The 24,428-nt window shown below is 45.3% G+C and overlaps 1 protein-coding gene across 1 annotated transcript in view; it reads right to left on the bottom strand.

Annotated features, from left to right (window-relative positions):
* The window catches only part of LOC123363418 (ATP-dependent translocase ABCB1-like), a 68,522-nt gene that overhangs the window by 25,254 nt on the left and 18,840 nt on the right, over positions 1-24,428 (bottom strand). The window contains exons 11-19 of the mRNA XM_045004363.1: positions 17,934-18,044; positions 14,402-14,527; positions 12,443-12,646; positions 11,405-11,575; positions 6,950-7,111; positions 5,781-6,020; positions 4,169-4,315; positions 3,288-3,392; positions 249-326 (exon numbers count right to left, since the gene is read on the bottom strand). Coding sequence (XP_044860298.1) covers positions 249-326; positions 3,288-3,392; positions 4,169-4,315; positions 5,781-6,020; positions 6,950-7,111; positions 11,405-11,575; positions 12,443-12,646; positions 14,402-14,527; positions 17,934-18,044 — 1,344 coding nt within the window. The remainder of the gene's footprint in view (positions 1-248; positions 327-3,287; positions 3,393-4,168; positions 4,316-5,780; positions 6,021-6,949; positions 7,112-11,404; positions 11,576-12,442; positions 12,647-14,401; positions 14,528-17,933; positions 18,045-24,428) is intronic.

The raw sequence follows: 24,428 nt of genomic DNA, 5'->3' as shown, positions 1-24,428 counted from the left end.
TACACGCTTTTGCTTTATTTTGTTTCGCACGTGTGCTCAGAGACTTGCCGCTTGTGCAGTGTTGAAGTGTCACTAAAAGGATGGGTTCTCTCGAAGCCATGTTGGAGGGAGGCTCTACACAGGCCGCAGGGAACCAGGAATTTTCATGGTGTTATACAAACATCAGCCCACAAAAGCCACCTGGCTAACGTGGCAGGAGTGCTGCATATTTGCTGTCTATTGCTCTGACCCAGAAACGAGGCCCGTACCTGCTGAAGCAATGCTTTGAATGACAAATATCGCAATCTCTTGGTCAGAACTTCCCCAGACTTTCCAAACATGAATCCCTGAAAAGGGAGAATGGGAAATAGAACAGTTGAATTGTATGTGCTGGGCTGTACAGTCATATTTAGAACAACCTGCTGTAAATGTGATGATATTTCAACCGTTCAGCTACACAATTTACAGAACCTACACAGTGTTTTGGGAGATGGTTTCAGACGTTAGTTGAAAGCTGGTGAAAGGTACCACACACATTCCTGGAAACTGAAGTTTCATCGTACTGCCCCACCCACATGCTTCCGCAGCCAGCTGCAGAGGTCAGCAGTGTAGTGACCTTCCCTGCTTACTCATTCCTTAGCCTCACTACTCACTCTGCTATCTAACACTGCCAACTGGGATGGTGTTTTTTGTAACATACACACCAATGTAGTGGAACTGAGCTGTGCCCAAATGCATTCCCCTAGGACACAGAACGGTCAGCAGCATCTTTCAGGCATTGCTGTCCTGGGCTGCTTTGTAACTAGCAATCGGGAAGGGAAGGCTCTGTATTCCATACCAGCCACTTCAGCTATTCAGTGGCTTGGCTCTGGAACAGTTTCTAAGAAACACAGTGAATACAAAGTTGCATTATGTCCCCAACATACCTCTCAACGACAGGGCCGCCCAGAGAGGGGGGCAAGTGGGGCAATTTGCCTCAGGCCCCAGGCTCCGCAGGGGCCCCCACGAGAATGGCTGAGGCTCCCTCCCCGGCCTCAGCCTGACCCGACCCCGTCTCTGCCCCTCTCCCAGAGCCTCAGCGGTTCAGGGTGGCTGCGGCAGGGCCCCTGAGCTCCACCCCGCTCAGAGCCGTGTGGTTAGGGGGCGGGGCTACGAGCTTCAGGCTTAGCTCAGCTCCCTCCGCTCAGCCTGGGGCTCACAGCCTCGCCCCCTGACCACGTGGCTTTGAGCGGGGTGGAGCTCAGGGGCCCTGTCGGAGCCACGCTACCACTGTCGAGTGAAGCTCCTGGATACGCTGAGGCTCCAGGTGAGGGGGAAGCCAGGGGGGGGGCGGGGTTGGCTAAGGGGCAGGGAGTCCTGGGGATAGGGAGGGGGCAGAGGTTGGGGGATAGTCAGGGGACAGAGAATGGGGGGGTTGGATCATGGGCATTCTGGGGGTCTGTCAGGACTCAGCGCGGGGGGGTGGATAGGGGTTGGGGCAGTCAGGGGACAGGGAGCGGGGGGGGGTCCCAGGGTGGTGGTTGGGGAGGGTCTCTGGAGGACAGTGAGGGGACAAGGAGCAGGATGGGTCGAGGATTCTGAGGGGGGTGGGCAGTCGAGGGGCAAGAAGCGGGTGGGGGTCAGATAGGGGTCAGGGCCAGGCTGTTTGGGAGGCACAGCCTTCCCTACCCTAAAGCGCATTCAGCAGTTTGAAGCTTGCAGAAGAGCCAAGCTGTTAGCTTTTCCATTAGAGCTAACATCCCTTTCACTTCTCAAATGCCAAATTATAGTCTATATTTAATTTCAGTGCCATAGGGAGATTCATGTCAGGGGAGGGTAGCTTCATTTAAAATTAGCCACTGGGGGAGGGATCACATAAGAGCAATATCCTTCCCAACCCTATTAAGGGAGACCCCCCCATCCCCTGCATTCCCTGAGGCTTCAGAGGGGTTAATTCAGTGGTTCTCAAACTTTTATAATGGTGACCCCTTTCACATAGCAAACCTCTGAGTGTAACACCCCCCTTTATAAATTAAAAATACTTTTTTATATATTTAACACTATTATAAATGCTGGAGGCAAAGCGTGGTTTGAGGTGGAGGCTGACAGCTCGCGACCCCCAGTAATAACCTCATGACCCCCTGAGGGGTCCTGACCCCCAGTTTGAGAAACCCTGGGTTAATTTAATTTTAGCACCTGTGTCCATTCACAGGCATGTGCTATTTTGAGCATTTCAGTTTTCACAACATAGGCTCATCCCAGATTCTGGAACAAGCTCAAATGCTCAGTTCGTGGAGTATGTACATAAGCTATACTAAAGACAAACCCACAGCAACCGTCTCCAGTTTGTGAGGGACCCCATGGAGCCAGTCTCTAGGAAACAGCTAAATGCATGGAGGTTAAGTCCATTAATGGCTATTAGCCAGGATGGGTAAGGAATGGTGTCCCTAGCCTCTATTTGTCAGAGGGTGGAGATGGATGGCAGAAGAGAGATCACTTGATCATTACCTGTTAGGTTTACTCCCTCTGGAGCACTTGGCATTGGCCATTGTCGATAGACAGGATACTGGGCTGGATGGACCTTTGGTTTGACCCAGTATGGCTGTTCTTATGTTCTAACCTAAATTAACCCAAAGTCATGGAGACAGATATGAGTCAAGGAAGCCAGCAGAGTATCAGAAACCTGGAAAAATCTCTGACTGGATGGGCTCAGGCGTTGGTCAAAAGCTGAGGTGGTTCAAAAGTTTTGGATTTTTTTTAAGCAGAATTGTTTTATTGTTTCTTTAAACAATCAAACACAGCAAGCAGCAAATATTTGGCCACACACTTCTGAAACCCCAAACCATATTCAGGTTTTGGCAGACTAATTTTAGCTTTTCAATTAAAAAAACCACAACAAATTTTGAAGGAGAGCAGACATTGTCCATGATTTTTTCGGCTTTTTAAAAAACCCTAGTTTTCGATCCAGAAAAAGTTTTGATGGAAAATATTTGTCCAACCCTTTTAATGAGCTTTAGTGCCTTTTAGCACTAGCTGATGCTGAGAACCAGTGATATCTTGTAAAGAAGTTTTCTCAAAACTGGGTTTGTGCTGAGATGCAGAAGGTTTATTTTTCCCAGGACCGCCTGTGAGGCAATTCGCAAGGGACACCACGAGAATATAGTATTGTATAGTATTGCAAATTTTTTTATGGAAGGGGCCCCTAAAATTGCTTTGCCCCAGGCCCCCTGAATCCTCTAGGCGGCCCTGCTCAACGAGATCTGAAAATCTGGACCATAATGTATATGACCAGATATTCAGCTTTCATTTTTCAATGTAGTGAACTTTACCTGGATGATGTGTGTTACTAAGCTGATCACTGCCAGGACAAGAAACATTAGAGAAAGCAATGTGGTGTTTTTGCTCCTTTTTTCAGGATCTGTTTCTTCAAAAGCCTATGTAAGAAGAGCACAAAGTGACCACCAGTTACAATAGCTCAGGAAACACTGTAGAAACGATTGAACTTCACCTTCTCTCAGCTCTTCCCCAGCACCTGAACTCTGCCACCTCTCAGCTTTCTGCTGCTGGCCAGGAGGTCACTCCACCTCTCCCAGCTGACCTGCCTCTCATCAGCTGCTCCTTCTCCAAACCTCCACCAGACCCTCCCCTCATTTGCCTGTGAGCTGCAGTTCCACTAAACCCTGCCTCCAGGCTGCCACTTCACCAGCTCTTATCTGCCTTCCACTGAATGCTGTCACTCCGTCAGACCATCAACCTCCCCTCCAGCTGACTACAACACCCCTCTTCTCTTGCCTGAAGACAAAAGATTCCCTCAACATCTCGCTCCAACCATTCTCCCTGGCTGCTGCTCCAACTCCCAGCAGCTTCCAACAATCATATACTGGAATCCAAAGGAAGACTCCATTTCTTTCCTGCAATGATTCATGAATGAAGGGGTTAATTATTCAGACAGTCCCATGGATGTCCCTGGTACTTACAAACACAAGGCTGGATAATAGGCAAGAAATCCCAAGTGGGGAGAGGAGATTAAGAGCTTGATCAAGTTCCTACTGAAGTCAATGGAAAGACTCCAGTAGAGTTTAGTGACAGTGGGAGTAGAAGGAGGCTCTAAGGCATCACCAGAGAGGACTAGCTGGAGGGTCGGGCAGGATTTAAAGTTCTGCATTTGTGCCTGGTTCAAGTTAGTTTACCATACAGTTTTGATACTTACCCCAATGATTTTTCCATATACAACAGAAAGTGCAGGGTAGATGCCACCAGAGAAGGCAGCAGCAATCACGCCAAAGAATATATGCAGCCACTCAGGTTTGTTCAGAGCCAGAATTCTAGAATAAGGCACAGCAGGAAGATTTTCCCCCTACATAAGAGATAAAATTCAGCTGTTCACTGAAAGTTGTGGAACATGACAATTTCTTCAGGTTGGTGGTAAATCAGTAAACTGTCCTAGCAACTGTTCACAGATAACTCACCCCAGCCTGGAATGTACACACTGAATGAGCAAACATATTGAAGATTTGCGACTCTGTAATTTAAGGTCTTAAAACTGAAATTGTAAGTCAAAAAAAAAATCTGCAGGCATAAATTTAACAAAAGGCTCACTGGCAGGTGGGTGGGATGGGGTCTATAATTCAATGAAATGTCAAATCGGGTCAGTGACTATGGGCTGCAACTTTAACACATGAATCATTAGAACGACCTAAAAGTCTCACTGTTCTGAGCACAAAAAGATCAGTCTAGTTCAGCCTCTGCTAAATGCTAGTGTGTTGGCAGTAATAGAATTGGGTCAACTTACGTCAGTTAGTCTGTTTTGTCTTTTACAAAATAGAGACCATGAATCATTACCAGATGCATGGAAAAGGCATATGAAACAGTGATGTAGGCTTCATCTCCCTTCAAAAACACATGGCAGCTCAATTCAGCTTCACTGAACTATTCAAAATGTCCATACATTTGTTGAGGAAGTTGTGGAAAATGAAATGAAAACATAGGAACAGGTACAAATTATTAGATGAGGTTTTGAGCCAGTTGCGATGGTCTCACCTGGTTATCTTTGCCTGTGTTTCAGATACTGGAAAAGCCTGCCCACGCGTCAACCATACAAGCCTGCTGAACTTTGTGACATCAATAATTTCATGTCTTCCCATCTGATTCCTTCACTTTACTGCAAACAGTATGAATTCTGAAGCCATGTATCTTGCCATCTATTTCCTCTGACAAGGCCCAAACGCAACAGTTATGAATAGATAAAAAGTGTGTTCTGGACTTCTGGGCAATACATTGTAAGAATGAATTCAGTTGCTGCTTATTGTTTGCATCATGTTCTACCAGTAGACTGTACTATAATAAAAAAAGAGCTCCTAGAACAGGGTTTCTTCACTCTTGGGTTGCGACCCAAAATTGGGTCATCTGAATGTGTTGAAGGATCACAGGGCTGGCTGGGTTCAGCTTCCCACTCTGGGCTTTCTGACCAGATGCACATGGTCACAACACCACTCTCACAAATTTGGCCCATCAGGGGAGCCAGGCCAAACCTGAGCAGTGCTGCAACCTCTGAGGTTCCAACACCCAGAGTAGGGAGCCAAGCCCAGCTAGCCCTGCGGGACAGGAGCTACAGTCTGTCTCAAGACTCATTTGTTTACACCTGTGTTTTTCCTGAAGATTCCCAATTCAAGTATTTGCCCAGGTCAATGCAGCATATGACAGGATCATAGCAAAGGTGACATGGATTAAGACTTTTTTATAAAAGAAAATAGAATGACCTTTGTTCCTATTCTCACAAGCTATTACTAAACTTCAGGATTAAACTGAATTGTAACACTAACCTCTTTCTCCTTTGTTTTCTTCTTTGCAGGTGACTTTTTCTTAGAAGAGGTCTTTCTGCTTGTATGTCTTCTGGATCTCTTAGGAATGCTTCCCATCTCAGTGATTCCTGGCTCTTCAAAACCACCAAGATCAGTCAGATTCTCCATCCTGAAATCATCTAGATCCTCTTCCTCATAGTCTTCATCTTCTGTCTCTTCATTGCTTTCTGACAGCTCATTTTGAGTGTTTCCACCATGACCCTAGTGACAAGCAAGGAACAGTGATACACAGTCACAAGACAGTTTGCAGCAAGGGAAAGGAACATGTACTTGGTATGGAAACAAACAAAAACACCACCACTTTGGTTACATTGTCACTTTCATATGGTAGTTTGTATAGGCCAAGTATTCTGCCAGTATAATTTGGTGCAGTTGCAACTTACACCAGCAGAGAATTTGGCTCGGTATGTCCCCCCGCACTATCTATATAGCTCTGTGATGATGTCATCCACCTCTTTTGCTCAGTTATGTTTTTGACTCATTACATTGGGTAAATGTGAAGCACTGCTACAGGTGAAAAACAACCACTTCCGACTCAGAAACAAGATTGACTGATCAACTTTCACTAAACTAGAAAACATACCGAAACTGCAAAGTGAAAATGGCCCAGCTGTTTCAGTGCAGAACCTGCATGTGTCTGCAATAGTATCAGTGAGATCATAGGCGCCAATACTGTGGGTGCTCTGTGGCTAAGGCAGCCACCAAAACAAATAGGGGGTGTTCAGCACTTGCAGGGCTGGATAATCTTTTGACGGCCCCAACACCTGGACTGTGGCCCTTCACCAATGGCCCACTCACCACTCCGCCCCAAAGCCCCTCCCCCGATTGGCCTCTTCCTCCCCAAGGCCCCATCGCACTCGAACAAGAGGCCCCACTGTTGCTCAGCCTCTTCCCCGAGGCCCACCTGTGCTCTGCCCAGAGGTGCCACCCCTGCTCAGCCTCCATCCCTCCCACCCCCGAAGCTCTGCCCACAGGTCACAAGAGAGGGGGAGGGGGACGGAGAGGAGCACCCTCCAGCAAATACAAAAATCAGCACCTGTGAATGAGATATGCAGATAATTTTCTGGAGCAGAGAGATGGCCAGTAAATCTGAAGCATTTAGTCAGGAGTGCTCTATCACATCTCATTACCTGCTGCATCACAAGAGAATAGTAGACACCCTTCTGTGTCATGAGTTGACTGTGTGTTCCCTGTTCAACAACAACACCGTTGTGAAATCCAGCGATAATGTCAGCTGTTCGGATTGTGGAGAGCCGGTGAGCTATCACAATGGTGGTACGTCCAGACCTAGCCTTAATGGGTGAAAAAACAGAGAGATGTACTGTAAAATGTGGTGAAAACCCCCCCCAGAAAATCCCTACCTAACAGTGTGGAAAATACAAACGTAAAAGCCCTGCTGACCCTTTATAGCTGATCATTATTTCCATGCCTGCTGTCTGATTTAACAATCAAAGGACACTTCTGATTACAAAATCCACATTTATAATAATGACAGGGGAAAGTGGATTAATGTTATAGGCTGTGCAGGTACTCACTGCCTATAGCTAAGGTTGCCTGACATTTCCAGTTGTAAGACCTGTTGTCAGATGTTTATAACTTTGCCAGGATTTAATTATTTGGGCTGAAACTTTCCATGCTGGTAGCTGCCACACCTTCTCCGCCCCTCCGCAAATTTCAGCAAAAATGGTTCAATGATTTCTCAGAATGAGGTTAGAGAAAAAGAATGTTGTTTTCCCATATTAAAAAATTCTTATAACTGTTTAATTGAGAAGCTTTATCACCTAAATGCTTGAGAGCAGGGACTTGAAATTTGGAGGAGATGAGCATGGCTCACTGGTATCAGGGATGTGCCTTTTACCATTCCCATGAAAATCTGCCCAGATTTGGGGGGCCGAGTTATGAGGCTCTGAACGTCCCAATTTGCATGTGCTCAGTAGAGACTTATTAGAGGTCAGCAGCTAAATTCCCCAAAGAAACAGTCTGAGCTCGCTGCATTGTATGGCAGGAGTGCACATGCACCATCCCCACACAGTGACTAAGAATGTTCCTGCCCAGGATTGTAGGGGCTGAGCAGGATTTTGCCTACAATTTCTCCTCCCTATAGTCAGGGGGAGTTGTGGTCCCCAGTGTGACAATCTACCTGGAGCGTCAGGTGATCGGGCTGACGCAGCAGGATTGTTTGGGGAGGAGGAGATGACGTAACACATGAAGTGTTTAAATTTTAAAGCTTTATTAATAAAATAAAATACAGCAGAGAGTGCTGGGAACGCTCCCACGTCGCTCAGGGGAAGAGAGAAAGCATTAGAGCCCCAAGCCCTAACCCACCTTCATACTCACAAAGCTGGCCAGGCCTGGGTGTAACGTAAGAAGAAGAGGGGAAGGGGTGGATGGGAATTCTTGCCCTGGGCCCAGGTCGTCCCGGGGATCCGCTGTAATCTCCAAGTTGCCCCAGCTCTCAGGGGGGTCCTGGGCTTCTTTGGGGGTGGTTTCACTCAGGGCCCTCTGTTCCTGGTGCTCTTTGTACCAGTTCAAAGAGCCTTGATATGTTTTTTTTCTCTTTCCCAAAGCATCCCAGCTTCAGGGATGCCTGGGCGGCTCCCACTCTTGTTGTCTTGTCTGTGTTTTCAGCTTCTGCAGCCCTGGGCTTTGTTTTCCTCTTTGCTGGTTTTGCTGTCCTGCAGGCAGGGCCGGCTCCAGGGGTTTTGCCGCCCCAAGGGGGGAAAAAAAAAAAAAAAAAAAAAAAAAAGCCGCTATCGCAATCTGCGGCAATTCAGCGGGAGGTCCTTCGCTCCGAGTGGGAGTGAAGGACCCTCCGCCGAATTGCTGCCGAAAACCTGAAAGTGCCACCCCGCTCCAGAGTTGCCGCCCCAAGCACCTGCTTGATAAGCTGGTGCCTGGAGCCGGCCCTGCCTATAGGTGCAGGTCTGTGTAATTGGTTTTTCACGGCTGCTTGGGCAACTTTTAGGCCCCCGTCTTTCTCGGCTGTCAGCCAAGTCTCGGCTGCAAGCAGTGTCGCTGGGCAGAGGACAGTGTTTTATCTTTGAACTGAGCTTGTTAATTGCAGTGTTGAATTAACCTGTTCTCTGCTCTTTTCTTTTTCTTCTCCCCCTTTTCGGCCTCTTCTGACCTAAAAAAAAAAACCTTCCACTCTCCACTCACACACCTTTAATCCTCCCCAAAATGTTTTGTGATGCTTGCAACAGTATTAGCAATATACAGTGCTGATCAGCCTTCCCAGGGACCTCCCTAAGGGGAGGGGGCCATTGGGTTGTGACACCAGAACAGGAAACAAGAGTCGGGAGAGGAGAATGAACAGTGATTATGGAAGGAATCAAAGTTATGCAGTAAAGGATGCTCTTGTCTGCAGGAAACCCGCCTTATTTGTTGCAGAAGTTGTAACGTGTGTAGTGAATGAAGCAGGGGATTGCAGGAAAAGAAAGGATGGTCTCATTATTGTTATAGCAGCTGAATACTGCCCTAGAGAATTGGATTCTAGCCCTGTCTCTGTGCTGAGCATTCTCGGCTGCAACTGAAGTCAATGGGAGATGTGCTTTTAACATATCTAGGACTGTATAATGCAAAATTCTCTGAAATATTGAGTCTTGGGCATCACAGATCATGCACCCAAAAGTAGTATGCACTTTCAACATTAACATCTCTGTGTCTCAGTTCCCCGTCTGTAAAATGGGAGTAATACGACCACCTTACCTGTCAGGGGTGTTGTGAAGATAAATTCATTAGTGTTTATGAAGCACTCAGATACTAGAGTGATGAGAGATATAGAAAAGCCCATGAGGAAGTTAATAATTTTGTTTTCAGAGCAGGGTTTGAATGGCCTGGGGGCATACATTGAATGCTGAGGATAAAAAGAAATATTGACTAGCACTGAATGTTAAATAGCACTATCCTGTGCACTGAATGAAGCAGGGGCCCCGTGGAAAAAAATAGTATGTGAACATGTAACTGAAGACTGTCCCCTAATGCAGACACACAAGGGGACCAAATTAATGTTGACCAGGAAACTTTAATTCTGTCATTCCCTAAATTCTGAGGGCTTGACTTTGGAACCTTAATATTCTTTTCATGTCTTGTGTGTGTATGCGTAATTCAGTATAAATAATGATAGTATCTACGCAGAACATAAGGGCTCAGCACCCAAATACTACCCTCAATTACGCCGTGCACTATCGCTGATATTAGGGTTGCCAACTCTGACTGAAGCGATTCCAAGAGATTCTTTTCCCCAACAGGACAATGTCATTTTCTTAAAATATCCTATTAAAATCTCCTGGATTGCTTTCCATGGTCACCGGGAGATTGATGCCGATTATGGGAGCCTCCAAGCCAATCCTGGAGGGTTGGCATCCCTAACTTATATCAGTGTGGTCAGATGGGTTTAAGTGAAGGCAGAATTTAGGCCCACAGACTTAACATTTATTGCAGATAAATGCTGTGAGCCATATAGTGCCCTTGAGCCACACATAGAATTTACGCTATTCTGGGTTTATTATTACTGAGTACTAATGGGAGGTCGGCTTTTTCATAGAGCTTATTTTTATGATACACCACTGGTTATATACAAATACACGTCAGAAACTTAAAGCAGTGCTGCAGCCCAGTCCTGTAGGCCTCACTCAGGCGAAGCTCCAGATTCTGTCGCCAACTCACCGTGTCCACTTAACCTGTCCATGCCTCAGTTTCCTCATTTGCAAAATGGAGAAAATAATCCCTAAATCCCAGCAGTGTTATGAAGATTATTAAAACATCTGTTTAATAATTGGAGAAGATACAGTGCTGGATAAGCACAATGTATTTTTATTATTGCCCTGTAGAAATCCATACAATTCTGGCACCTTGCTTTGATAATGTAGGAGTTAAATTCCTGATGCCACATTCACAATTTACCACCAGGCAAGCAATTGTGATGTGAGGCAGAATGTGGTGGAGGCCAGCATTAAAGCAGATGACTTCTGTCTACATGCAAATTTCTTGGCAATCAGGAATGATGCTAACAGAAATAGAGCCTGTGATTGCTTTAGGGTTGCCACCTGCCAGGGTTTTATCCGGACAGTCTGGCTTTTGGCTTCTGTGTCCAGGTGGCATTTAGGGTTTCCAGGTGCCCAGTTTTTGGTGACCTGGCAACCCTATGGCACCTGAACCAAAAGCTTAGTTACCGCAGGGTGGGGAGAAGTGCCGGGTCATTAACACGCACCAGCCTCTGCTCAGCCGGGCTGCCTCCTACATACAGCCAATCTCCTTGAGACAGTCCAGCAAGCAATGGGGGGCATGGGGAGAGGAGCGAGTGATGGAGGCAGGGCCTCAGGGGAAGAGGTGGAAGAGGGGGAAGGGCCTCAGGGGTGGCAACCTTAGATTGCTTAACGGAGTTTTGATTAAATATTACAGAGTCATATCATGACACCAAAATTTGAAGATGCATCCCTATTGATTTCAGTGCCCTCCTTGAAACCAGTGGAAAGCTGTGCTTAAAAATGGATGGCATGCTATAGCCTTTAATGTCAAGCTTGCCATATGGTTGTTGTGCTTTGTAATATTGATTGATAATTCTCTAGCAATAGGATTCCTACCTTATTAAGAGCTGCTTGCACAACAGATTCACTCTGAGTGTCCAGAGCAGACGTGGCTTCATCCAGCAGCAGAATCCTGGGATTCCTTGCCAGGGCACGGGCAATAGCAATTCGCTGTTTCTGCCCTCCGCTCAGCTGAGCTCCCCTTTCCCCCACCAGGGTGTTAAATTTCTGAGAGAGGAGTATCGAGATTGCAGAAGCGGTCAGTTGAAATCCTTTTACAACCCCAACCTCATCTTATTGTTACTATCACAAACAGAAATTCTCTCTTTTAAAAGTTTTATGATGGATGCTTCAATAAACACTTTAAGAATAATTACTTCTAAAAGAACTGTCTTAGCCAATTACATTCAGTGTTTTTCCCCCTTGAGACAGAGGACAGTTTAAAATTCCTAATGATCAGTTTACAGTTTTGTCTCTGTCTCACCTTCCAGTTGGCCAGGAATTAGTATGTGGTGTGATGGTTTTCTATTAGCTTAAAGAAGGTACTCTAAAATTAGATTTTTCAATTATTATAAAAAGCAGCAATTGAAGTGAAAAAAACAGAGAAACTAGAACTGGCTGAAGGAATCCAGCCATTTGATTGGCTAACAATACTAACCACTGACTACTCAGGACACACAGCAATTTTGTTTGCCAAGTAAAACCCAGTTTAAAAAACAAAAACAAAAAGGATGGGAATATTGGAAGTGGGAAAAGATAGATAATACCCAGCTGAAGAAAACAGAATAAAAACAATCTGGTAAATTGAAAAAATCTCTCATTGTCCATAGAAATTCCTTATCCACCCTATTAAAAAATGTTGCCACATGACATACAGTTAGTATTGTAAATTAAGAACATTGTGGGCCAAATTGTCAATTGGAATAAATGACAAAACAACAGTGAAAAGCTAGTAAAGCACCATCTATTTGCACCAGCAGAGAATTTGGGCCACAAAAATTCAGAAGAACTGAGAGAGAGAGAGAGAGAGAGAAAGAGAGAGAGAAAAACCAAAGAATTTGTCATAGTTATGTTCTCAAAAGTACATCAACTCACATCAGGCAGTCTGGATATAAAATCAAAAGCATTGGCTTCTTTAGCTGCTTTCTCTATTTCAGAATCAGTAATACCCTCTCTGCCACAGCGAATGTTCTCAGCTATTGTTGTAGCAAACAAAATAGGCTCCTGGCTTACAAGGCCAATACGTTCTCTTAGCCACTTTATATTAAGTGTCCGAATATCTCGTCCATCTAAGGTAATCTGAGTGGAAAGGCATAAATGAAGAGTTTGAGGAAATGTATTATGTTTCAAATAATTAGTTGTTATAATGGTATAATAATAATAATAATGATACACCTCTACCCCGATATAACGCGACCCGATATAATACAAATTTGGATATAACGCGGTAAAGCAGTGCTGCGGGGGAGTGGGGCTGCACACTCTGGTGGATCAAAGCAAGTTCGATATAACGCGATTTCACCTATAACGCGGTAAGATTTTTTGGCTCCCGAGGACAGTGTTATATCGAGGTAGAGATGTATAATAATTGACTTCAATATTTGTTTAGCAGCTTCTCACATGGAATAAAGCAATAACATTTAAACAAAATGACCAGGAAAAATTAAAACTATATCTTCACAATCACCTCAGACTAGAAGAACGAAAGGAGAAGAATAACAAAAAGGATATTGTAGGAGCAGTGTTTTATAATTGTACTATGAGAATTAATGCATGACTTGATTTCATCCTGCCAGCCATCCTTTTTGAATAGCAGAAAGGAATGACAGACCAGAACAATCCTTATGACTCATTATGGTCACTCTTTTGTTTTAGGATAAGTTACAATGTCTACTATGGTTTCCTATATGTATTACAAATTAGGCACTCTAGTTAAATATACATTTCTTTGTTTTAAGGTTTTAGTAAGTAAGAGACAGGATCTTGTATGGTATCTATGTTAAGGAGATTAGAGGAATGTTGAGGGCCTGAAGCCCCAATGTGAATTGTTTTAGTTATAAGATTTAGCTAGGCTTGATTTACAGTGTATTCTGCTGAATATAAAATACTGCTGTCTCTATACCTTTGAAGGTTTCTGTAAGAGAGTGTTTGCATGCATTTGTCATTCACACATCAGGAAAAGATAAGGTGTGAAAGCCATCACAAATGTCCAGATGGTCAAGAAAAAGTGAGAGACTTGGAAAGACCAGGAGACAATCAGAAAACATCCATTGTATCCAATGCTAAACATGTTAGCAGCATTGACGACCTCAAAGGTGGGGCAGGCACCCCTGAAGGCAAGACAACAAATAGGAGATAACAATGGGAAGCCTGACAATAACCATCAAATGATAATAGCAGAAAACCCCAAGATTAACACCACTTAAGGACAGGATGACATTGCAGAATGCATGGACTCAAATAGGAATTTATAACTACAAAGCTGGGGTGTTGTGCCACAGAACTCTGGGTTCATTCCTGCAAAGCCTCGGAGCATCGGATCGCGACCGACTGAGCCCAGCTCCACACTCATGCTCAATCCAACTGGCCATTAGATTAACTCGAGCTACAACAAACTGGTAACTATAAACAACTGGGAGGGGTGTGTGAGTGTGTGTGTGTGTGTGTGTGTGTGTGTGTGTGTGTGTGCGCGCGCACAGAGAGAGAGACTAAAAAGCATATGCTAACTGTTGTATTTTCAATAAATGCGGCGTATTTGCCTTTTCTCCCTGAAAAGATCCCGTGTGCTTGTATGGCATAACAATATCATCAAATATTTAAATCCAAATTATGACTTAATATCAGTAAAGTCCTATCTAGGTTTTTACAATATACTCATCATCATGGCATACAAGTAATGAAAAATCAATTTCAGAATTTCTTTGGATGCTACGTATCTTTCTGTTCCTTTAAGAATCCAATTTTGTATAAAATCCTTTTAAAGTATAGGTGTAATCTAGTCAGGAAATTATTCATCCTAGTAGCCAGGAATATCGACAGTTCATCCAAACTAACCTCTCCTTGGACTGGATCATAGAATCTGTGTAGCAGCTGAATAGCAGTACTTTTGCCACAGCCACTGGAGCCAACCAGAGCGATGGTCTTCCCCGATTGAACTTCCAGGTTCAGGCCCTTGAGAATCTGGAAATATAATCTTTATATGTTAGTCCAATAAATATAGAGCTACTTAAATTAATGGTTTGTTTTGAAAAAGGTCTATTAAGATGCTTGGCATCATGATCAAGCCAATAATGAGAGGTCTGGTCTAACAGTGTATTGAACTCCCAGGCCTGCTTTCAGTCCTTTGTTCCAATCCGGGTTGGAAAGCACTTTGAAGATGACAAGAAAAAGTTTTTATTACTAATAACAATCTTGCTTTGTTCTATTCTTATTCTATAAAGACTGCCCTAAGAACAGGGCCGCCCAGAGGGGGGGGCAAAGGGGGCAATTTGCCCCGGGCCCCGGGCTCCGCAGGGGCCCCCAAGAGAACAGCGGAGGCTCCCGCCTCCGCCCCGCTCCTGGAGCCCTAGCGCATCAAGCGCCGAGTCTCCGCCGGGGCCCCTGAGCCCCGCCCCGATCCGAGCCGCGTGGGGAGGGGGCGGGGCTGGGAGCCCCGGGCTGAGCCCCGCCCCCTCACCACGCGGCTCTGAGCGGGACGGAGCTCAGGCCCCGCCGGCCACATGCTGCGGCTGTTCCAGCGAGGCGCTGAGACTCCGGGTAAGGAGGGAGCCGGGGGTAAGAGGCTGGGGCCGGGGCGGGGGGGAAGCGGGACTCGCCGCCGAAGCGCAGCCCGGTCTTCGGCGGCGGGGGCCCCCTTCTGTTCCGGGACCCGCCGCCGAAGTGCCCCGAACACCGGGCTGCACTTCAGCGGCGGGTCCCGCTTCGGCGGTAATTCGGCGGCGGGGGGCTCCCGCCGTGGGTCTTCGGGGCACTTCGGCAGCGGGTCCCGGAACGGAAGGGGCCCCCCGCCGCCGAAGACCCCGGGCCCCCGGAATCCTCTGGGCGGCCCTGCCTAAGAAAAACCCTTTGGCTCTGAAAACAAAGTGGGTGTTTTAATATCCCCGGTGGAATGAAGAGTCAGAGTTTGACAATCTCTAGAATTTACTAGGGAGGGATTAGTTATGGAGTAATGACACCTTTTGTTGCTATGTTCATTTTTAGGAACATTTTACCTCAGTCCGTTTATCCCATCTTATAAATGTCTAATATTACTAGTGGCCAAAATATTTGTCTCCTATGGGAACTCTTGTGTAGTGTGAAAGTAGAATGAATTATATTGTAAAAATAAGAATGGATTAAAGAAATGTTGTATGTACCTTTAAGCAGAAATAAGAAATGTTTTAATACAGGTGCCAGGAAAAGAAACATTAGGCATAAACAATGGTGCTAATGGCGAAACATTAACAGAAGATCGGTAATAGTTAGTAAGGAAATATGATATACATGCCTAGCCCTGGTAAACTTATCTGATTCTGCTTCCTTTGTTATCTTGTTAAGTTCTCACCCTTTCATCTGTATAAATAAGATAGTTTGTGTCTTGCATGGTGCTCACATTATCTGGGTGTTATTAGCAGAGCGCTGTGCTAATAAAACAGAGTGGTCTGACAAACTGTGAGTCCTGAGTCTAACTTTGACAGTAGTCATAAATCAACCTAAATATACATATTTTTTGTAATAGAAGATAAAAACAGTAATATTGTTCTCATCTCCTTATACTATACCAGAAGAGCTCCAGTTTTCCAGTAAGCTAATAGCAGATAAGCTTTGGTGTTTGCTTGTCCAAGCAAGAGCATCATTCTCCACCCCTTTAACATCATTTCTCATCACGACCATCCCAGCTCTAATCTCCCTTTTTAGGTAAGGCAGGAAAGGGCATGTCAAGCTAACGCTGACGATAACTAGAGTCTTCAGCTCTCTGTGACCCAATTCATTCCAAATTTAGGTACTAAATGGACATTGCCTTGATCTGGTCTGTTGATCATCTTTGGCTGGTGATTGATGAGAACCAGGTATCCAGGATGATTCTTTAACTTTGCCAGCTACCTCTGATACCATTGATAATGAGCCACTGCTGACACAGGGTGAACTCTGGAAGGGATGGATGGAATCATTCTTGAATGGCTCCATCCCATTCCAGCCACAGGCCCAAACTGTGGCTCATCCAGCCCAGGATTTCACTTGAATGGAGTGATGTGGGATTCTGTATTGTCACCCTCCTGGTCAGTTTGTATGCAAGACCATTAGGGGAAGACAGTGAGACACTACAGACTACACTGACTTCAGTATTCAGATAACATAGCTCTAGGTCTCTGTCTCATCAGACCCAGCTGGGAAAAGTTGACTGGCTTAGCCAGCAAGTTACAGGGTGGGTTTGATGCAGGCAAGTCAGCTGTGACTCACCTCAGAGATGATTGAGTTTATGCTTGTAGGTTGGAGGAACCCTCAGAAGAAATGGCAGAGCTAACAGCAGCACACTCAAGTGAGTTTGTAACCTGTTGGATCCACAGCTGCTTTTGCACGCAGAAAGCAGTAGTGGCTAATAGCATTTTGTTTCTCTTTTGCACTTGGCCAGAAGGTTCTGAACTTTCAGTTCTGGTAGAGATGTCAATCCAGAGAGAAATATTAGATTACTGCAAAGTACCATACATGGGACTGTACAACAAGATGACTCCCCTCACAAACTTCAACGGGTGGAGAGTATGGCAGTCTGTTCCTTAGAGGGCATTTTCTGTAGGGAGAATCTTACCTCCATGCTCTGTGATCTGCACTGGCTTCCATTTCATTGTCAGGAGTGATTTAGAATAATGGCTTTAATCAACAGGCCTTAAAATAGGTTGAGTCCTGGCTATCTGCAAGATCACCTCTCCCCACATGGGATATCACAGCAGCTGAGATCTTCTGAAGCACTGACACAAACAGCTTTCTGGGTTTAACCACATGAGGGCTGGAGGTGAGGCATTCTTGGTGAAAGAGCTTGAACAAAGAATTTGCTTCTGATTCAATTCACCAGAGGCCAAATTTACTCACCTTCAGGTTATGCTGTAAGCCCCATTTGTTCTCCCTTGCTTTTTGCAGCAGGTGAAAAAGGTGGATGATGATGATGATGATGATGATTGATGATGAAGACAAAGATTTAGTTTTGGGAGGATGTTCATCCTTCTTTATTGTTGTATTTTTATAACTAGTATAATAACATTTAGCTCTTACATATCTCAAAGCACTTTAAAGAGGAGGTCAGTATTACCATCTCCATTTTACAGATGGAGAAACTGAGGAAGAGAGGTGAAGTGACTTGCCAGGTGTTATTTTGCAGGCCAGTGGCAGAGCTGGGAATAGAATCCTGGTCTCCTCAGTCCTCACCCAATGTTCTTTCAACAAGACCACACTGTGGTGTATAAATACCCAGGGTACAGGATGGGCACTTTTAAAAAAAAAAACTGTTTTAAAATAAACACATTAAATTGATAAAATATCACTTTTCTTTTTGGTCACACAGATAATAGTAGCAGCTCTTCACTGCAAAGATTAATTTAAAAAGATCACTTACTTTAACATCAGGTCTGGATGGGTAACTGAAATGGATGTTTTTGAATTCAATCTCTCCTTTGAGCTTATCTGGTCTGTATCCTTCCTTGGAACTGCTATCTAGAAGACGGTGCTGGAGAGAGATTTTGAAAGGGTATCACACATTTGTGTGATTTCACAGTTGTTACTTTTGATGGATAAGTTGTTTAAGAAAGTAAAAGAAACACTGCAACACTACATAGCAGTTTAACTGATCACTGGTTGCTGTATTTCACCCCAGAGAATTCTGCCTATCAGTGAAATGCAATCCTTGTGTATACCCTGCAAAGCATTTTGGGATAGGGGACAAAGAAAGAACAGCAGTAACTAGACTAATAAAACATCAACTATACCTTAAATCATCCATCTCCCAACATTTACAATGGGCCCAAATCCCTTAGTTCCCTCCCAGCATCTGCCTAGGGAGAATGTGGGTTGAGAATCAGTTCTTGGAGGAGTGATGCAGCCTGTAATTGTTGGTTGGCTTAAAATGCACAAGTAAAATAAACAAACTGGGGATTTATTACAAAGTCTTCATCTCTAAAAAAGATACCATCATCCTGAGGCTCCCTGGTCTGAAGTCCAATGGAAAATTAGCCTGGCGCTAAATAGCCTGACCTGGAATTGCTCCTCCACTTCCCACGTTGCTGATCTCTGTTGGACTGACACTTTTCAATGACCCAGTAACCACCAGCAGAGTTCAAATCTCTTTGAGTAGAAATGGGAAGTTTAAAGGAGACCTCCTAGGCTCTCTCTGCTCCATTCCAAGACCAGCAAAACCAAAAATAAAACCAAACCCTTTGTCTTGGAGCTCTGGTTTCCGATTGGTTCTGGTAGTAGCTTCCAGATTGTTCTATCTCCATCCAGGACTCTAGGCAATCTGGGAAGCAGAGTCGTGAGCCTCTGTAGCCATCATTGCTGTAGTTCGGGGCGAGTCCCCTAAAGATTTGCTTAGTGTAATAGGTCAGGAACAACCAACTCCAGAGGTGGTTACACAGAGTTTAATCACCCTTAATTTAGTTTCTTTGGGAAAAATTCCACCCTTTGTTATATCCACACAACCTCACTGACACCCATCAGCATTTATGGCCATAACAGAGGACAAAACTCAACCCTTTGTTCTAACCTAATATGAACCTGGGACTGCAGATATATAACAAACTGCTGTACAAAATTCTAAGAGTTAGTTACTGAAAGTGTGGCATCCCTCTTCCCCAGCAACAGTATTACCAGAGCTTTCAACAGCACTGTTAATCTCCAAATCAAAAGCAGTTGAACTGAAATCATGTCCACTCCACATACTTGTGTTTTAAAGAGCAATGTCATTTCACTTAGCTCTTCACCACTTACTCTAAAAAATAAATGAATGAGGGAGTGACAAACCTAACAGGAACGAGGGCCCCAATCTGTAAAGTTGAGCTATAGATCTCAATTTTGTTGTGTATTTGGTTGTCATGGTTTTGTTGCTATGGCAACTGAGTTAGATTATTATGGGTTAGCTCAACCGGTTTCAACCGGCTGAGGAGCTCTCTGTACATATGTAAATAAAATGGAGGTTTTGGTTAGCTGCCTGCTCTCTGGCCTCAAGTGATTGCTTCCTACACCGGCTGCCCCAAGGATATAACACTGGCGACGAGGGTGGGATTCCGGTGCTGCTCCAGTAACAGAAGGAAGTAGAAGTTAAGGTAAAGAACAAACAAACAAAAAAGCTGCTTGTTTGCACTGACTGTGAAAGTGAAACTAAAAATCATGGCTACTCTGACCAGGCCCCTGGAGCCTTTTGATGAGAATACAGAGCAGTGGCATGTGTATACTGAGCGTTTTGAGCTTTTTGGTATTGCAAATGACATTACAGAAGCGAAGAAGGTGCCAATATTCTTAACTGTTGTAGGGGCTAAAACCTACTCTCTGCTACGCAGCTTACTACACCCTGTTAAGCCTGAGACTAAATCTTACAGTGACATTGTGGAAATCCTGGGGTCTCATTTCTCCCCAAAACCACTGGTAATTGCTGAAAGATATAGGTTCCACAAAAGAGACCAAAAGGAAGATGAAACAGTTGTACAATTTGTAGCCATTTTAAAAAAGCTAGCAGAACACTGTGAATTTAAAGAAATGTTACATGATGCCCTGCGTGACAGGTTAGTGTGTGGCCTGTACAGTGAAGCTATACGGAAGCGCCTACTGACAGAGGCTCAGCTTACCTTACAGAAGGCTGTTGATATTGCTGTCTCCATGGAACTGGCTACAAGGGAGGCACAATACATCGGTGCACCCCCTAGGGTGCAAAAAGTGTCACAAGAACCGACCCACAAAACTGTGCAGAGTCAAGAATGTTACCGCTGTGCTAAGCCGGGTCACCAGGCATCAGAATGCTGGTGTAAGGACCTGGTGTGTCGACACTGTGGCAAAAAGGGACACATTGAGTGTGCCTGTAAACAAAAGAAAAAGAGGCCTGTGGTCTGGCCGACAAAAAGAGGAACCCTGCATACCCTAGAGCAGACCCAGGATGATCAAGGTGACACCTCCTCACAAGAGGAAGTGCCACTGCATGTTTTGTCTTTGGCAATGGGCTCACATGAATACTGGGTAACCCCGTTATTGGATGGCAAACGTATACGCATGGAACTGGACACCGGTGCAGCCGTCTCACTGATCTCCGAGACTGTGTATAAAGAAAAGCTACAGCATCTTCCGCTTAAGGCAACAAAAACTGTTCTGAAGACGTATACGGGAGAAGCTGTGCCTATGCTGGGCACTATTGATGTTAAGGTGGAGCTCAATGGACAGGTGGCTAAATTGCCACTGTTTGTGGTGAGAGGTAACTACCCAGCCTTAATGGGTAGATCTTGGCTTGGGAAGATTCAACTGAACTGGGCAGAAGTGCACCGGATGACTAAAGAAGAAACCAGTCTAACCCCTATACTAAGGAAACATGCTGCTGTTTTTGGAGATGATTTGGGAAGTATGAAGGGAATCACTGTGACATTGAACATTAAACCTGGCAGTCCACCAAAATATCTGAAAGCCCGAACTGTGCCATATGCCATCAGGCCAAAAGTTGAAGCAGACCTGGAGCGCCTGGTCACCAATGGAGTCCTAATACCAGTTACCCATAGCTCATGGGCCACTCCTATCGTTCCAATCGTGAAGAAAGATGGCTCTCTCCGGATTTGCGGTGATTTTAAAGTCACTGTCAACCCAGTGTTGTGTGCAGAGCAATATCCGCTTCCCCGCATCGATGACCTCTTCGCAGGCCTGGCTGGGGGACAAAAGTTCAGTAAGATTGATCTGAGTCAAGCATATTTACAGATGCACGTCGATGAAAAGTCCCAAGAGCTGTTGACTATTGTGACTCATAAGGGGCTTTATCGATACTGTCGTCTACCCTTCGGAATAACATCTGCTCCCGCCCTGTTCCAGAGGGCTATGGACCAGATCTTGTGTGGCTTGTCAGGAGTTCAGTGCTATCTGGATGATATCCTGGTCACTGGAAGAAATGAAGAGGATCACTTAAAGAATTTAGAGGCTACCCTACAAAGACTGGAAGAGTATGGCCTACGAGTTCGCAAAGACAAGTGTGAATTCTTCAAGCCCTCTGTTGAATATTTGGGACACATCATTGATTCTGCAGGTCTTCATAAGGCCCCTGCAAAAGTTAAAGCTATTGTGGAGGCTCCCCCACCTCGAAATGTAAGCCAGCTGCGCTCGTTTCTAGGACTCCTGAACTATTATGGAAAGTTCATCTCACAGTTAGCCACACTGCTAAAACCACTTCATGAGCTCCTTGGGCAGAACAAGGCCTGGAAGTGGACTGAAGTCTGTGATGTTGCGTTTAACAAAGCTAAGGATGCATTGCTAAATTCTGAAGTTCTAACGCACTTTGATCCATCCTTACCACTGCAATTGGCCTGCGATGCCTCCCCTTATGGAGTGGGAGCAGTCGTGTCACATATTATGCCTTCAGGAGAAGAGAGACCTATTGCTTTTGCTTCACGCACTCTAAGCAAAGCAGAAACTAACTACGCCCAAATCGAACGTGAGGCATTAGGAATTGTTTTTGGAATTCGGAAGTTTCATCAGTACCTGTTTGGGCGAAAATTTACTCTTCTCACAGACCATCGACCTCTGACATCAATTTTTGGACCTTACACAGGCATTCCCCCATTAGCTGCTAGTCGTATGCAACGTTGGGCATTGTAACTTTCAGCACACACATATGAAATCAAATATCGGAAATCCACTCTACACGGCAATGCAGATGGCCTCTCAAGGTTGCCTTTGCCGGTCAAACACCAAGATAGTGCCCACAAGGAAATCTTCTACTTTGAACAGGTAGAGAATACACCCATCACTGCTACTCAGATAAAGAAGGCAACTCGCGTTGACCCAGTATTGTCCCACGTTATGGACCTGGTGATGCATGGAACATCTCGACAAACCTCTCCGGTCTCATCCGACCTTGTTCCCTACATGTCCAAGCGGACGGAGTTATCGGTCCAATCTGGTTGTTTGTTGTGGGGGAGACGTGTCATTATTCCACCACCACTGAGATCACAGATGTTAGAACAGCTACATTCCGGTCACTGTGGAATAGTGCGCATGAAGGAAATTGCACGAAGCTATTTTTGGTGGCCTGGACTGGACAGCGCTATTGAAGAGAAGGCAAAAGCTTGTATGTCATGTCAGGGTGTGAGGAATGCACCCCAGTGGGCACCCCTACACCCATGGGACTGGCCTGAAAACCCGTGGCAACGTATTCACGTTGACTTTGCTGGCCCCCTTGAAGGAAGCATGTTCTTGGTGGCAATAGATGCCCATTCTAAATGGCCAGAAGTCTCTATAATGCAGTCCACTTCTGCAGAGAGTACTATCCAAAAACTACGAGGACTCTTTAGTCGTTTTGGTCTGCCAGAACAACTTGTGAGTGATAACGGACCGCAGTTCGTTTCTCAGGAGTTTCAAAATTTTATGAAAGCAAATGGGATACACCACATCACGTCAGCACCATATCATCCGTCCACCAACGGATTAGCTGAAAGATTTGTGCAGACAATGAAAAACGCTTTGAAATCAGCAAGGGGACAACACTCCATTCAAAAGCGTCTGGATACCTTTTTACTTTCCTACAGAAACACACCTCATGCTACGACCCACGCATCTCCGGCCTTTCTAATGATGGGACGACAGCTGCACACTTGCTTTGATCTGCTGAAACCTTCTGAACCCCGACAAATTGTGCAACATCAGCAGCAATATCAAGTCATCAGACGGGCACCCAGAGCAAAAGACCGAACCTTTAGCCCGGGACAGCCAGTTTTGGCTCGGAATTATACTTCCAGAGCTAAATGGGTTCCGGCCACAGTCATCACTCAAACAGGACCTGTTTCCTACACAGTCCGGACTGCAGAGAATCTTACCTGGCGGCGACATGTAGATCAGCTGTTGCCAGGTCATGGCAGTCCTCAGGACCCATCTGCAGTTGAGGGGTCTGACTTCACCTCTTCTGGTGAGGGATCGAATCACGAGTCACCTGTTTCTGACTGTTCTCCTCCATTACTGCCGGCGGCTGAGATACCCCTTTGCCCAGCACGAGCTGATACCACCTCCTCACCTGTTCGTGCTACGGACCCTGAGCCCCTAGTGCTTTCGGGTGCAATAACACCAGAAGTTCGCCGTAATCCACCTAGAGACAGAAGGCCTCCTCATCGGCTGGATCTTTAGCTAGGGTGAACCCACGGTTATGGGGCAAAATAATCCCCAGGGTTCAGCCGGGAATGGAGGCAGTCTACCCTCCTTCTCTAGTCTAGTGTGTGTTTTATTTAGGGGATGTTCTTATTAGGGGGGGAGGAATATGTTGTGTATTTGGTTGTCATGGTTTTGTTGCTATGGCAACTGAGTTAGATTATTATGGGTTAGCTCAACCGGTTTCAACCGGCTGAGGAGCTCTCTGTACATATGTAAATAAAATGGAGGTTTTGGTTAGCTGCCTGCTCTCTGGCCTCAAGTGATTGCTTCCTACACCGGCTGCCCCAAGGATATAACAAATTTCCCCCAAGTTTGCAATAAGCTCATTTAGGGCTTTGGTTAAGGCTTGTGTCTCCTTAATATGAAGAGAAATTTCATCTTACTTTTGTTTTCAGTGGTCTGAGTCTACGCAGTTCATCCGCTTTTTGAATGTTTTGAGAAATAAATCAGAAATTTCAGACTGCTAGAAAAGTGATATTAAGTACCTGTGACAAAGTCCCTCGTCTGCCTTGGTGGGTTCTGCACTTACAGGTGGATTTGCTTGCCTCAGAGATTCATGGCAGCCCTAAGTTTGGCTACTTTTGCTAGTGCTCAAACCTGCCGTCCGCTCACCCAACTTCACCACTGGCCAGCATGGGGGAAACCTAGTGGCTTGGGGACAAGCCCGATCCCTTTTCAATTCAGACCTTCCCTTCTGGTGTTTCTCACAGACCAAGTCAACTCCTCCTGT

The sequence above is a fragment of the Mauremys mutica genome, chromosome 2 (genome assembly GCF_020497125.1).
Source record: "Mauremys mutica isolate MM-2020 ecotype Southern chromosome 2, ASM2049712v1, whole genome shotgun sequence".
NCBI classification, from domain to species: Eukaryota; Metazoa; Chordata; order Testudines; family Geoemydidae; genus Mauremys; species Mauremys mutica.
Note: the sequence above shows the minus strand (reverse complement) of the source record. Positions and strands in the feature narration are given on the sequence as shown.